This window comes from Procambarus clarkii, unplaced genomic scaffold, assembly GCF_040958095.1.
Source record: "Procambarus clarkii isolate CNS0578487 unplaced genomic scaffold, FALCON_Pclarkii_2.0 HiC_scaffold_103, whole genome shotgun sequence".
Taxonomy (NCBI): Eukaryota; Metazoa; Arthropoda; class Malacostraca; order Decapoda; family Cambaridae; genus Procambarus; species Procambarus clarkii.
In genome coordinates this window covers 1,485,658-1,502,145 of record NW_027189136.1, presented here as the reverse complement: position 1 = coordinate 1,502,145, position 16,488 = coordinate 1,485,658, and the positions used below count along the sequence as shown (strand labels likewise).

Sequence of the window (16,488 nt, the reverse complement as noted above, 5' to 3'; positions counted from 1 at the left end):
GACAGAACACGAAACAATGGGTATAAATTGGATAAGTTTAGATTTAGGAAAGACTTGGGTAAATACTGGTTCAGTAACAGGGTTGTTGATTTGTGGAACCAATTGCCGCGTAACATTGTGGAGGTGGGGTCCCTCGATTGTTTCAAGCACGGGTTGGACAAGTATATGAATGGGATTGGCTGGTTATAGAATAGGAGCTGCCTCGTATGGGCCAATAGGCCTTCTGCAGTTACCTTTGTTCTTATGTTCTTAGGTGGAGTCCCTCGATTGTTTCAAGCACGGGTTGGACAAGTATATGAGTGGGATTGGGTGGTTATAGAATAGGAGCTGCCTCGTATGGGCCAATAGGCCTTCTGCAGTTGCCTTTGTTCTTATGTTCTTATGTCCATTCACCCACTTGTAAACCTCTATCACGTCACCCCTAACTCTTCGCCTTTCCAGTGAATGCAACTTAAGCTTTGTTAATCTTTCTTCATATGAAAGATTTCTAATTTGGGGAATTAACTTAGTCATCCTACGCTGGACACGTTCAAGTGAATTTATATCCATTCTAGAATATGGCGACCAAAACTGAACTGCATAATCTAAATGGGGCCTAACTAGAGCAAGATATAGCTTGAGAACCACACCAGGTGTCTTGTTACTAACGCTGCGATTAATAAATCCAAGTGTCCGATTTGCCTTATTACGAACATTTATGCATTGATCCTTTTGTTTTAAATTCTTGCTAATCATAACTCCTAGATCCCTTTCGCAATTCGACTTCGCAATCTCAACACCATCTAGCTCGCAGTAATTGGTAGTACAAATCAACAACCCTGTTACCAAACCAGTATTTACCCAAGTCTTTCCTAAATCTAAACTTATCCAATTTATACCTAATGTTTCGTGTTCTGTCTTGTGTTGATACTTTTAATACCCTATTAATATCTCCTTTGTTATGTCCATTCATCCACTTGTAAACTTCTATCATGTTACCCCTAACTCTTCGCCTTTCCAGTGAATGCAATTTAAGCTTTGTTAATCTATCTTCATATGAAAGATTTCTAATTTGGGGAATTAACTTAGTCATTCTACGCTGGACACGTTCAAGTGAGTTTATATCCATTCTATAGTACGACGACAAAAGCTGAACTGCATAATCTAAATGGGGCCTAACCAGAGAAAGATATAGCTGAAGAACCACACCAAGTGTCTTACTAACGCTTCGATTAATAAATCCCAGTGTCCTATTTGCCTTATTACGAACATTCATGCATTGATCCTTTTGTTTTAAATTCTTACTTATCATAACTCCAAGATCCCTTTCGCAATTCGACTTCACAATCTCAACACCATCTACCTCATATCTTGTAACTCTATCATCATTACCTTGCCTCAAAACTTTACATTTATCAGCATTAAACTGCATCTGCCAATCCTTTGACCATTTCAAAACCCTATTTAGATCAACTTGAAGTGATAGTGAGTCTTCTTCGGTGTTAATTTCCCTGCCGATTTTTGTATCTTCGGCAAATTTGCAAATGTTGCTACTCAAACCTGAATCTAAATCATTGATATATATTATAAACAACAGAGGTCCTAGGACAGAGCCCTGAGGCACTCCACTTACAACATTTTCCCACCCTGACTTAACCCCATTTATACTAACTCTCTGTTTCCTTTGGAATAGCCATGCCCTAATCCAACTTAATATAGCACCCCCAATACCATGAGCCTCTATTTTTTTAATCAGTCTTTCATGTGGCACCGTATCAAAAGCTTTGCTAAAGTCAACGTACACGACATCACAATCCTTACCACTTTCAACTGCCTCAACTATGCTGGAATAAAAAGATAGCAAATTTGTTAAACATGAACGGCCATTTGTAAAACCATGTTGCGACTCATTTATTAATTTATGTTTTTCAAGATTGAGACGAATTTTATTTGCAATTATTGATTCAAGTAACTTTCCCACAATAGACGTTAGGCTAATTGGCCGATAGTTTGACGCAAGTGATTGTTACGGCCCTCTCGGGACGCAACGGGGTTCTTACTCTGATGTTGTTAGAGGAAGTTGTATCCGACCCCAAGCCAGTAGTGGCTTTCAAGGGATGAGATCCGTGACGCAAGAAACTTAAAGGGGGAAGGGAAAGAAAGTTAAGAACTTAAGATTATAATTTACCATCACCATATAAATAATATATAAAAGAGTGCACAGGGGGAGGGGTATAAACACTATACAGGGGGATTATTCACAATAGTTGTCTTCTGCTGAAGACTCTGGTGCAAAGCTCTCGGTGCTGAGTCCTCGGTGCTTTCGTGGTCCCTTGACGAATTCTTCTGAGAGGCTGAGCCTACCCTGGCCACAGGTCAGCCAAAACACAGGTCCACTGGGGGCACCGCCGTGGAGGCCGTCAACCACACGTCCAGCAGGTCTACTGGCAGGTTCCGGATCAGCAAGGCTGGTCAGGCCACTCCACGGGTGATATTAGGGTAACGCCCTAGACAGGAGCCTCGTGTGATTCCACCAATCACTCTCCTGTCCTCAATACCCCAGTGGATAATCGTCTCCAGCCGTCGGTCCTGGGTAATCCTTCTACTACCACTCCACTGGCAGGGTAACACCACAGTGTTCTTCCGGGGGACGACTTCACAGCTGCTGCAGCAAAGCACAAGGTATGGAGACGGCTGCCTTGGGTAGACTGACTCAACTTCCATCACAGCAGTCCCAGGTCGACTCTGTAAGCAGACACGTCATCAATAACAGGGACATTAAGACACCTCACTTACTGGCTCAGACACAAACGCCCGACATATCCACTCCATAGATGGCGTTGTAGTCTGAGCACCACCTCACCAGAGGTCAGCGGCGGCGGTGTTGAGTGCTGAACGGGACTGGAAACTGGCCCTCGTAGCTAGTACACGTCGTCCTCACCAGGTGTCGTCGTCCTTTTGGAGGGGGTTTCGGGAGCTGACCCACAGATGGCGCGGTCGTCACTGCTCCGTGCTTGGACGCTGGATCCGGGTTCGGAACACCTCCCCACCAAAAGGAATTTGGTTTGGGTTTCTATAAAAGAAGACAAACCAAATTAGTACGTGGATCTAGACGCGAGATAATGCATCAGCTACTACGTTGTCCACCCCTTTGATGTGTTCGATCTGGAGGGGATATTGTTGTAAATGTAGACTCCATCTGGTGAGCCTGAGGTTCTTTTGCCAAAACTGAGCCAGGAACTTTAGAGGGTTATGGTCGGTCCGTACTAATATAGGATGACCATTGCTTGTTAGATACACCTCAAAGTGCTGGACGGAATTAATTAAGGCCAACGTTTCCTTTTCTATGACCGAGTAATTAAGCTGGCTGGGGGTGAACTTCTTAGAATGATAGGCCACAGGATGTTCCACCCCCTTCTCGTCCGTCTGGGATAAAACGGACCCCAGGCCATAGTCAGAGGCGTCGACCGTCAGGATAAATCTATCCTCAAAGCTCGGGGACATGAGGATCGGAGAAGAGATCAGAATTGCTTTGAGACTCTCGAATGCCTTCTGGCAATTCTCATTCCATATTAATTTCACCCCCTTCTTCAACAGATTGGTCAGGGGGGCGGCGACGGAGGAAAAATTAGGGACAAACTTACGATAAAATCCAGCCATACCAAGGAAACGCAAGATGTCCTTCCTGGTAGCTGGCGTAGGATACTGGACTATTGCCTCTATCTTGCTGGCCTTCGGCGCAATCCATCCTCCTCCAACCTTATGACCTAAGAAGACGACAGAGGTTCTGGCAAACTCAGATTTATGCAGGTTGACCACCAATCCTGACTGGAGCATGGCCTTGAAGAAATCCTCTATGTGACGCAGATGATCCTGCCAATCTACATCATATATTAATACATCATCGATGTAGACTAAGGTGTTTTCCACGTCACGCAACACAGTACCCATCAGTCTCTGGAAAGTGGAGGCTGCGTTTTTCATCCCGAACGGCATCACCTGACATTCAAACAGCCCGTCGGGAGTCACAAATGCTGATATGGGTTTGGCCTTTTCCGTGAGGGGAACTTGCCAATAGCCCTTGAACAGGTCAAATTTAGTCAGGTAACGAGCTTTACCTATGGCATCTAGACATTCCTCTACCCTGGGGAGAGGGTAAGTATCTGCTACTGTGACCTTATTCACCTGCCGATAATCAATACAAAGACGGTATTTCTTACCAGGTTTGGGCACTAGTAGTATCGGGGATGACCATGGGCTCGAGCTCGGGGCTATTAGATGGTGTTTCAGCATGTAATCTACCTCCTCTTTCACCACCCGTTTCTTCAGTGGGTTGAGACGGTACGGGTGTTGCTTTATAGGTCGGACTCCTTCCTCCAGCTCGACATCATGCCTTAGGATAGATGTTAATCCTGGAACATCTTTGAAGATAGGTTTGTACTCCCGGATCATCTGCAGCAATGATGATTGATGTCCTTCGGCCACGTGTGTCAACTTTGCCTGCAAGTTTAACAAAATCTCTGAGTTAGCCAACACCTCCTCTTCCTCCTCAATGTCATCATTAGTAGTCACTAAGGCTACGGGGAGTGTATCCCGACCCTCGTATTTCTTGATCATATTAACATGAACCAAAGTTTCTTTCTTCCGGCGGTCTGGAGTACTAAGAAGGTAGTTGAGATTAGTAACCTTCTTTACAACCGGGTAGGGACCTACGAATCTGGTGCTTAAACTCCCAGTTATTGTAGGAGTACATACCAAAACCAGATCTCCTACTTGGAACTCTCTTTGCTTGGTCCTTCTATCATACCTGCTCTTGCTAGTCTTTTGTGTATTTTCCAAAGTTCTTGTAGCCATCTCCCAGGCTGAGAACAGCCGGCCATTATTTGTAGATAACCAGTCCACTATGTCTTCGTTGGTTTCCTCGTCCAGCCAATGGTCTCGTGCCACCTCTAAGGGACCTCTTACTGAGTGACCAAAGATCATCTCGAATGGGGAGACTCCTAGGGATTCATTGGGCACTGATCTTACCGCAAGTAGGAGGTAGGGCAGGTCTTCAACCCACTTACTCTGCCGGTCATAGCAAAACTTCCGAAGCATGCCCTTCAGCGTCTGGTGAAAACGCTCCAAAGCTCCTTGAGACTCGGGATGGTAGGCACTGGAGGTAATCTGTCGGATTCCCAAGTCGGCGATCTGTTGGCGAAACAAATGGGACATAAAGTTAGATCCTTGGTCCGTCTGAATGGTCTTAGGAAGACCATATCGCGAGACGAACCAGAACAAATGTTTCACCAAGACCTTCGCAGTGATGGTCTTAAGGGGGATCGCTTCTGGGTACCTACTAACCCGATCTAGTATCGTTAGCAAATACTGCACCCCTGAGGTAGAAGGCGGAAGTGGGCCTACTATATCCAGGATGAGATGTTCAAAGGGCTCACCTATGGATGGAATGGGGTTTAAAGGGGCTTTGGGGACAGGCTGGTTTGCTTTCCCGGCCACCTGGCAGGCGTGGCAGGTTTTGCAAAAACGACGTACGTCCTCCTTCATGTGCGGCCAGTAGAAACTCTTGGCTAGGCGTTGGAAAGTCTTAGAGATCCCACCATGTCCAGCAAATCTATTGGCATGGGCTGTTTCTAACAGCTTAGGTCTGAACACGGATGGGACGACTATCTGGTCACCCACCGCACTCGACTGGGGGTATTTCGGAGAAGGCCGGCGACACAGTACATCACCTGACCATAGATACCAATCACCTCCTTTCGTAGGAGAGTCTAGGGTGTCGGCCAACTTCCGTACCTGAGGGTCCTTCTTCTGTTCCTCTACCAGATGGGCTCGAGTCCAGTGTTCAGGAACCAGCATCTGGATGGGCGGGACTGGTGTATGGCTACTCGTACCCTGTGGGATAGGAGGAGAGTCAAACAGAGTGCTTAAATCTGGCGGTACATGGAGTTGCGCCTGAGACCTGGTTTGCACCGCTACGATAGGAAGGGTCTCTTCACATTCTGGATCATCCACTACCAGGGGACAGTTGGGTAACAATCCTAGGGCTAAGTCATTGGCCAATATTACGTCAATTCCCTTTATGGGAAGACTCTCCACCACAGCCAACCGACACTCACCTTTGAAGTACTGAGAGTCTAGATGCACTTGTACCAAAGGGGCAACGTACAAGGTGGAAGGGAATCCACCCAGGATTACCTTCTGCATCCCATTCGCCGATGAACCTTCGGGTAATGATGTCTCCAATATTAGAGACTGGGCCGCTCCACTGTCTCTGAGTATGACTACGGGCTTACTCAAAAGGCCACTGGCTACATGCCCTTGGGAGGTATATGGGGCGAACAATCCTTTCCTCTTCTCTAGGGTGGGTGTCGGTGGTACTATACTGTTTATCAGCATGACCTCCCTACGGGGATTATTACCTGTACTGCCACGACACCTTGCAGCAATATGTCCTCTCTTGCCGCAGGTCCAACACAATACATCCCTTTTCGGACTAATCTTCCGGGGACTATCTGAGGTTGACTTGGCGACACTACGAGGGGCAGTCCTATCTTCCGGTTTATGTTTGGCTGGATATCTTGAACAGGTCTTCGGGACGTACCTAGCAGATGGCCTATGAGTCAGGATATACTCTTCAGCCATGGTGGCTGCCGCACTCAAGGTCTCTACCTGCTGTTCCTCTAGGTACGTCTTCAGGTCTCCAGACAAACAATCCTTGAAGTCCTCTAGCAGAATCAGCTGCTCGAGGTCTTCCTTGGTCTCCACCTTCCGAGAGGCACACCATTCCTGGAAAAGTCGCTCCTTGATCGTTACGAATTCGGTGAACGTGTGCTCTGAGGTCTTTTTCAGGTTTCGGAACTTCTGCCTGTATGCCTCGGGTACCAATTGGTATGCCATGAGCACAACCTTCTTCACCTTGTCATAATCGCCGGAGTCGTCAAGGGATAACGTGGAGTAAGCGATTTGGGCCTTCCCAGTCAAGACTGACTGTATCATGATGGCCCAATTCTCCCTTGGCCACTCCAAAGAGGCAGCGACTTTCTCGAAGGCTGCAAAGAATTTTGACACTTCCTTCTCATGGAATTTGGGGACCATTTTGATGTTTCTTACCGGATCGAAGCTACTGGTGTCCGTTGTTTGCCTCCGACCACCGCCTAATCGCAAAACTTCTAGTTCATGTTGTCTCTCTCTTTCCTCTCTGTCTCGTCGTTCTTGTCTGTCTCGTTCTTCTCTTTCTCGCTCTCGCTCTTCTCTCTCTCGCTCTCGTTCTTCTCTCTCTCGTCTCTCTTCTCTTTCTCGTTCTTCTCTTTCTCTTTCTCGTCTCTCTTCTCTTTCTCGTTCTTCTCTTTCTCGTTTCTCTTCTCTTTCTCTTTCTTCTCTTTCTCGTTTCTCTTCTCTTTCTCTTTCTTCTCTTTCTCGTTTCTCTTCTCTTTCTCTTTCTGCTTTCCTTTCCTCTAATTCTAAACGTCTCATCTCTAATTCTTTATCTTGTCTCTCTCGTTCCATTTCTAATTTCTTCCATTCTATTTCACGATTGATCTCTAGGGCACGCATTTTGACTGTAAGAAAGCTAATGTTAAGCTCACCTGCATCACTGTCAACGTCACTGCCCTTATCTTCCTTTTCCGTGGAAGCTATTTCCTCACCTTCCCTTGTACTAGGAGTCTCGCCTTCCTGTTTCTCTTCTGCCTTCAGGTGCCGGTGAACCTTGGACAAGATCTCCACACGGGAATCACTGGCACGGATCTTGATCTCCAGGTAGGCGCTCACTAGTACAAGCTCTGGTTTGCTCAGATATTTTAATCTGGCAAGACAATTCTCTCTGTTCAGAAAAGCCTGAACCTCGTCCAGATCATCGATGGTAGCTTTTTCTGTCATTGTCACAGATGGAACACTTAGCACTTAACACACTGCTTACACGTTAGCACTTAACGCACCGAGCACTGTTCTACGCCAATATTGCACTTTATCGCACCAAACACTGCACTTCATATTGCACGTAATCACTTCGGGCACCGCACTACGCAATATCGCACTTAATCACAGCGAACCCTTCGCTCTACAATATTGCACTGAATCACTGAGCACCGCACTTAGTCACTCTTGAGCACCGCACCGGACGTATAACGTCACAATCGTCACACACAGGGGGAATTATATACAGGGATTACGCCACTTCACCACCCCTGTCAAACATACTTAACAAGGGGACGGATCCCGCTGGGGATGCCAATTATATTACGGCCCTCTCGGGACGCAACGGGGTTCTTACTCTGATGTTGTTAGAGGAAGTTGTATTCGACCCCAAGCCAGTAGTGGCTTTCAAGGGATGAGATCCGTGACGCAAGAAACTTAAAGGGGGAAGGGAAAGAAAGTTAAGAACTTAAGATTATAATTTACCATCACCATATAAATAATATATAAAAGAGTGCACAGGGGGAGGGGTATAAACACTATACAGGGGGATTATTCACAATCGTTGTCTTCTGCTGAAGACTCTGGTGCAAAGCTCTCGGTGCTGAGTCCTCGGTGCTTTCGTGGTCCCTTGACGAATTCTTCTGAGAGGCTGAGCCTACCCTGGCCACAGGTCAGCCAAAACACAGGTCCACTGGGGGCACCGCCGTGGAGGCCGTCAACCACACGTCCAGCAGGTCTACTGGCAGGTTCCGGATCAGCAAGGCTGGTCAGGCCACTCCACGGGTGATATTAGGGTAACGCCCTAGACAGGAGCCTCGTGTGATTCCACCAATCACTCTCCTGTCCTCAATACCCCAGTGGATAATCGTCTCCAGCCGTCGGTCCTGGGTAATCCTTCTACTACCACTCCACTGGCAGGGTAACACCACAGTGTTCTTCCGGGGGACGACTTCACAGCTGCTGCAGCAAAGCACAAGGTATGGAGACGGCTGCCTTGGGTAGACTGACTCAACTTCCATCACAGCAGTCCCAGGTCGACTCTGTAAGCAGACACGTCATCAATAACAGGGACATTAAGACACCTCACTTACTGGCTCAGACACAAACGCCCGACATATCCACTCCATAGATGGCGTTGTAGTCTGAGCACCACCTCACCAGAGGTCAGCGGCGGCGGTGTTGAGTGCTGAACGGGACTGGAAACTGGCCCTCGTAGCTAGTACACGTCGTCCTCACCAGGTGTCGTCGTCCTTTTGGAGGGGGTTTCGGGAGCTGACCCACAGATGGCGCGGTCGTCACTGCTCCGTGCTTGGACGCTGGATCCGGGTTCGGAACAGTGATCTATCTCCTTTCTTAAAAATTGGTGCCACATTAGCTACCTTCCATGACTCTGGCACTCTGCCTGACTCTATTGATTTATTATATATGGTAGACAGTGGCTCAGAAAGCTCCTTGCATTCTTTGCCATCTCCCTCCGTGCACGTCTCAGTATTTAATGAGTCTGTATAATCGGATCTGGGAGTCGTCGTCAGTCCCTGAGGACTGGCGCGATGCCGTTGTCCTCCCTGTTCGCAAACCGGGGTCTCTGGGTACTTCCCCTAAGGACTTTCGCCCTATTGCCCTCACAAGTTGTGTCTGCAAACTCTTTGAACGTATGGTTAACGTTCGTCTGATGTGGTTCCTGGAACACCATCACCTCCTCTCCCCTTCTCAATTTGGTTTCCGCAAGTGCCGCAGCACGACAGATGTCCTGGTGAACTTAGAGGTCTATATTCGTACTGCTTTTGCTGCAAAGACCTACGTTGTTGCCGTCCTTTTTGACCTGGAAAAGGCTTACGACACCACTTGGCGGTATCATATTCTATCTCAACTTCATTCTTTTGGCCTTCGTGGTCGTCTACCTCTCATTCTCTGCAGCTTCCTCTCTCGTCGTTCCTTTCGGGTGCGCCTTGGTACCGCTCTCTCTGCCTCTTTTCAGCAATACGAAGGTGTGCCCCAGGGTAGTGTTCTGAGCACTACTCTTTTTCTGGTTGCCCTCAATGGTCTTCTTTCCTCTCTTCCTTCAGGTGTTTTCTCCGCTCTCTATGTCGATGATCTTACCCTTTGCTGTCAGGGTGATGATTCGCCTCTCCTTCAGCGCCGGCTTCAACTTGCAATTGATGCCGTGTCATCTTGGGCCACCGATCATGGCTTCAAGTTCTCTACTTCTAAGACTTGTGCCATGACTTTTACGCGGAAACGGGTCGTTCTTCGTCCCTCTTTGTCACTTTATGGTCATCCCCTTGAGTACAAAGATTCCGCGAAGCTTTTGGGGTTATTCCTTGACACTCGTTTGTCTTGGTCTTCCCCATGTCTCTTACCTCCGTGTTGAGTGCTCTAAGGCCCTTACCCTCCTTCGGGTCTTGTCCCATACTTCTTGGGGGGCAGATAAGCGCACTCTCCTTGCTTTACATTCCTCTCTCGTCCTGTCTAAGCTCGATTATGGTTGCCCTGCTTACTCGTCTGCTTCTCCTACTCTTCGCCGTCTTGATGCTTTGCACCTCAGTTCTGGTGCCTTTCGTTTGACTCCCGTCCTTAGCTTGTATGTTGACACTGGCTTCCTGTCTCTCCAAGACCGCCGTGATCGCTACTGTCTTCGCTATCTTGCGCGGTCCTTACAACATCCTTCCTCTCGACTCTGTCGTGCTTTAACTTTTACCCCTCCTGCGGTTCCAGTTCCTCTTCACCACCTCCCTCTTTCTGTCCGGTTATCTCGCCTACAGGACTCTCTTTCCGTTCGTATTTCTAATGTTTCTCCTCGTGTTGTTCCTTCTTTGCCCCCGTGGAGAGTCCCTCTTCCGCGGTTTTGTACATCCTTGACCCGTATCACTAAAGCTTTTACCCCTCCTACGGTTCTTAAACGCCTTTTCCTTGAGCACTTTTCTTCTCATTCCCGCTCCGTTTCTGTCTTCACCGATGGGTCTAAGTCTGCGGATGGTGTTGGCTACTCTGTTGTTTTTCCTGATCGCACTTATATGTGTCGCTTACCTCCGGAGACTAGCATCTTTACAGCGGAGCTTTATGCTATTCTCTATGGTCTTCGTCTCCTGCTTTCTCGTTGTCAGTCTTCCTTTGTAGTTGTTGTTAACTCTCGTAGTGCCCTCATGGCTCTCGGGTCCTTTAATCCGGTTCATCCAGTAGTTGTCGAGATCCAGCATTGGCTGTTTCTTGTTCACAGTAAATTTAAGTCGGTTGAGTTTTGTTGGGTTCCCAGCCATATTGGTGTGTCTTTAAATGAGCGTGCGGATGCTGCCGCCAAGGAAGCTGTCCGCTCTTGTCCCATCTCTCATAAAGGTATTCCGTATTCCGACTTTTACCCGGTTATCCATTCCTCCGTCCTTACGCGTTGGCAGGCTTCTTGTTTGTCTGTTACTGGTATCAAACTACGTGCTCCTAAATGTTGTGTTTCCTCGTGGCCGTCCTCCTTCCACAGTAACTGGTGGTGGGAAACAGCTCAGGCGAGGTTGCGTATTGGCCATACTCGCTTAACCCATGGTCACTTGATGGAGCGCCGCCCTGCTCCTTATTGTCCTAGTTGCATTGTCCCTCTTACGGTCGTGCATGTCCTTCTTGAATGTCCTGACTTCCAGGACGAGCGTGTGTCTTGTTTTCCGACCGCCCCTCGCGGTCACCTGTCCCTCAATAGAATTCTTGGTGACTCGGATACTTTTGATATCGTTCGCCTTATGCGTTTTTGTTCTCGTATTGGCATCCTTGGTGATATTTAGCACCCTCTAATTATTTTGCGCATTTGATGGTGCTACATAGCCTTCCCGGTTTGGTGCTTTCTTTTGGTAATTACTTACTTACTTAGTTTATAAAATAAATATATTCAGTGTTCTCCTGTCCTGTGAGACTCCGCTCCAATATAGAAGCATCAAGAAATATGGACCAATAGGCTTTCTACAAACACTTCTATTCAATATCCATTGTTTCGTGTTCTGTCTTGTGTTGATGAAATTAATACCCTATTATTACCCTTGTTCTGTCTTGTGTTGATGAAATTAATACCCTATTAATACCACATTTTGTTCTGTCTTGTGTTAATGCCACATCACCCCTTCCACCTCACTAAAATGTAGATATAAAATCGGAGATACGTAAGTTCTATTCAGTTGTGTATTTGTGAACTAAAGTCTTTGAAAATGTAATAAGTTTTACGAAACGCGCCCGTGTCGCGTCAGACTAGAAATAAAAATGAATTTTGGAGAATTGATTTTTGATTTACCTCCAACAGTGAAGCGTAATGTACGAAAGATTGAGAAAATTCGTGTTAGAATTATTAATCTTACTTTTTCGGTCATATTTAATAATAAATATATATATATATATATATATATATATATATATATATATATATATATATATATATATATATATATATATATATATGCTATTTTTTTCTTATTTTTTAATAATAAAACAATGCAGACGCGATTTTTTCTAGAAACATTGTTAACAATGAATGTAAAGAAAATGCTAATATTTTTAGTAAAAATTGTTGTCGTCCAAAAAGATATTTATCATATACACCTCTGCTCCCAAGTAAGCAGGTTAAGTAGGTATAGAAATTAAAGACGCTAGTATCTTGCAAAACATTTGCAGAACAATGCTTGTTTTCACAATAAATATTCACAAATGTAATATTAGCTTCAAGGAAAGGATGCGGACAACAGGTCACTTCGGTGGCTCCCACTTCATACGTTTTTATGTGACGCTGAGGTTCAGGTGAATGTTGCCACAGTTGATTTGTGTATTGGATGAGTCACTGGGTAAGATTCACCTGGACTAACTCTGTCTAACTCTACTGGGAAAACTTATTGTATTGTGGCGTTGTGTTCCTTATCAGTTTTTTATACTTTTTAACTTGGAAAAATGATTAGCAAATTAGAGGTTGATGGTATAGGAGGTGCTGGCTTATGTTGGATAATAATTTTGTTGTATATGTGTTTGACTTCAGACACGATCATGTTAGAATTGCCTTAAAGAGCAGAACGTAGTTATAAATGACTCATTAATTGTAGGGAATTACTTTCACTTAATGTGTCAAGTTTGGAAATATTAGTGTAAGAAGTAGGGCAAATAGTTTGAGCTGACAGGTACAGGCCCAGTTGTTTATACGGACTCACTACTCACAATATAAGTCATCATCATCGTCAAGACAACTGTACTTCCATCTCACCCGTGGAGCGGTGAAGGGAAGTGTGATCTGCGGGAGAGAGAATGGCCTGTGGACAGATTATCAGTGTAGGCTAAGGCGCTGATGATTATCCCAAAACGAAGCTTGGAATCAACTTTAATTGGCTTGTTGTGTGTGAAGGTAGAGGGTTATCAAAGGGTCGCTGATTTCATTGAAGTATTAACTATAGCCTATGGGGAAAACATTTCCTGTTTTCTATCCTACATAGTGACTTGTGGAACTTGAATCTGTCATTTGTTGATCTTCGAATTTGTTCAATATTTTAGAAGTCTGGATGAGGCCTCCCCTTGTCATGCCTGGTAAATAATGTTTGAAGTTCTTCCTGTGTTGTGTAATTTTCTGCGGTAGATGTTTATATGATGTCATTGCCGGGAAAATTATACAGCACAAGTTGAATGTCTTCACCGCTGGCATTATTAAACATCTTAGTAAGAAATATATTTTAAGTTTGACTTTTAGCTTTAGCAAGAAGCTGAGAAAATCACCTTTTCTGGACAAGCAGGCAAATTCTTATTGCAGAAAATCCCACAGCCGTCTGAGTAATCAATAAGAAGACATCGAAATTATAGGCAAATTATTGCATAAGATTTACACAACATTGTGAGAAAGACATTGGATAAGTTTAGATTTAGGAAAGACTTGGGTAAATACTAGTTCGGTAACAGGGTTGTTGATTTGTGAAACCAATTTCCGCGTAACGTGGTAGAGGCGGGGTTCCTCGATTGTTTCAAGCGTGGGTTGGACATGTTTATGAGTGGGATTGAGTGGTTATAGATTGGAGCTGCCTCGTATGGGCCAATAGGCCTTCTGCAGTTACCTTTATTCGTATGTTCTTATGATTTACTAGCTTAGGGCCAGAGTAATTAGGCAACCATTTGGGGAGCCGAGCGGACAGCACGCTGGACTTGTGATCTTGCGGTCCTGGGTTCGATCCCAGGCGCCGGCGAGAAACAATGGGCAGAGTTTCTTTCACCCTATGCTCCTGTTACCTAGCAGTAAAATAGGTACCTGGGTGTTAGCCAGCCGTCACGGGCTGCTTCCTGGGGGTGGAGGCCTGGTCGAGGACCGGGCCGCAGGGACACTAAAAAGCCCTGAAATCATCTCAAGATAACCTCAAGATAAGATAACCATTGTGATGAAAAATGGACTTGCTAGGTTCAATTTGCACTGTTGTGCTTTCTTCAAATTCATTCAAGACATCTTGTCTAATGACACTTTTAAGGGACCTAATTGATAACTCAAGATTCCGTTCAACTGTCTTTATCTATTGGGACCTTAGCAAGGGCTTCAGTTTTATCATGTTCCTGTGGTAAAAAGTGAGTGAGAAGAATCTACATTGTGAGAAAGAATCTACCATATTTTGATATATATCCCCCTAATAAAAAAAAGAAAGGGGGGGGGGGAACATGGCTGAAAAAGCAGCACAAATACAATTAGGTCGACAAACAGCGTTGTTTAAAAAACAGACATAAAGAAATAAGTAGTGTACAACATCAATTTGTTTGGATGTGTGATAATGGTATGATAGACCGAATACTTAGGAGCTACTATCACTGTCCCAATAGTGGAACACTTACATGCTGTGCTTACTATATTAACCTGCAATGTTAATTGGGATTCTTATACTGTTATATGTGGATTTGATCTCAATTGATTTGCGTGCCCCTTGAAGGACTTGAAATACAGGAGGGTAGAAATAGCCTATACTACTCAATTCCTTTGTGATGTAGTTTTTTGTCTGAATAATCGTACCTGAACTTGAATGGTGCACAATAAACTAGCTGCCTTCGGCGGCAACAGAAATTATGATGGAATTAAACTTACAGAGTGTTGGGGGTAGAATTTCAGAGATAAATGTAGCTTCGGCGATAAGAGTAATGACGATCGGGGCAGCTAACGAATTAATCCTCTCAGCTTAAAAGTTGGAAAGAAATTAAAACTGTACTCTAAGGTTTAACGAGGGAGGAGATATGAGAATTTATTTTATAAAACATACAAAAATATGATGGTTTCCAAAAATGTATTCAATTGTCTAAGAAATAATTACCACCACCACCGCCTCATATGAAAATGCCTCATCATGACCCGGGAGGACTAGGGGCATGGAAGCATGATATCTACCCTACCAGGAGACAATAGTTGACAAGATATCTACCTTACCAGGAGACAATAGTTGACAAGATATCTACCTTACCAGGAGACAATAGTTGAAAAGATATCTACCCTACCAGGAGACAATAGTTGACAAGATATCTACCTTACCAGGAGACAATAGTTGACATGATATTGTAACCGATCTGTGCCAGGGCCTGATAAGGAAATAAATACACTGAGTATTGAACTGAAGACAGAAAAATTCAGTTTCGTACTAACATTTATATTCAGTCCAAACAAGCTAAATTGCAGGTCATTCTGACTGGTTTGGATGTAGTAGCTCAAGACAAAAAACATGTTTGCGTATTTGTCAGCACTTGATTCATTAAACAGTCGAAAACCAATCTTCATGATCATAGTTGAGGATTGTAAAGAAAAACATGAGTAAAATCAAGGTAAAGGGACAATGTTGACCTGACCACACACTAGAAAGTGAAGGGACGACGACGTTTCGGTCCGTCCTGGATCATTCTCAAGTCAATATCATCGCCTGAATAAAGGGACAATGTTATATTCATATGGACTCATGTGTGTAAATATATCCATGAACACGTTGTCCTGCATGAATGTTTATGATGTGTGAAACGAACAAGTTGTCCTGAATGATTGTTTGTGATGTCTGTAAATGAACACGTTGTCCTGAATTATTGTTTATGATGTGTGTAAACGAACACGTTGTCCTGAATGATTGTTTATGATGTGCGTAAATGAACTCGTTGTCCTGAACAGTGTCAGAATAGCCTGAAATACCTCATTTTTTTGCGTGAATTTAAATATCAATAAACTTATTTAAATTTCGGTTTCAAAATATCAGGGGAAAAGTCTTGGCTAATGAAAAGTGAGACAGGTCTGATAACTGATAATGACAATTGTTATTAATTACAATTATTATTATTAATTACAACTATTTATAGCTTAGTTACTTGCATGTACCTAGCAATCGTACATAGCAGATAATGTACGAGGTGTCGTTCAGTGCTGCGTAGTTTGTTAAAGTAAAGCCTCGTTGGCACTAAAGTAAAAAATGAAGTTGAATTAATCTATCTGTGATTGCCTAATGGTTGTACAAATTCGCCAGTAAAGGAATAATGAACGCATTTCTTGGAATATCTACAACGCTTCATCTATGGAATGAAGCTTTAATTTTGTGCCACATATGGGCTAATAGGCCTTCTGTAATTTCCTTAATTCTTCTTGTA

At 44.5% G+C, this 16,488-nt stretch overlaps 1 protein-coding gene across 1 annotated transcript; it reads right to left on the bottom strand.

The window, feature by feature from the left end:
* Positions 1 to 3,087: 3,087 nt before the first annotated feature.
* Positions 3,088 to 6,621, bottom strand: LOC138360244 (uncharacterized). Its single transcript, XM_069320173.1, has one exon. The coding sequence runs from the start codon at positions 6,619 to 6,621 to the stop codon at positions 3,088 to 3,090; it is 3,534 nt and encodes a 1,177-aa protein (XP_069176274.1).
* Positions 6,622 to 16,488: the final 9,867 nt, after the last annotated feature.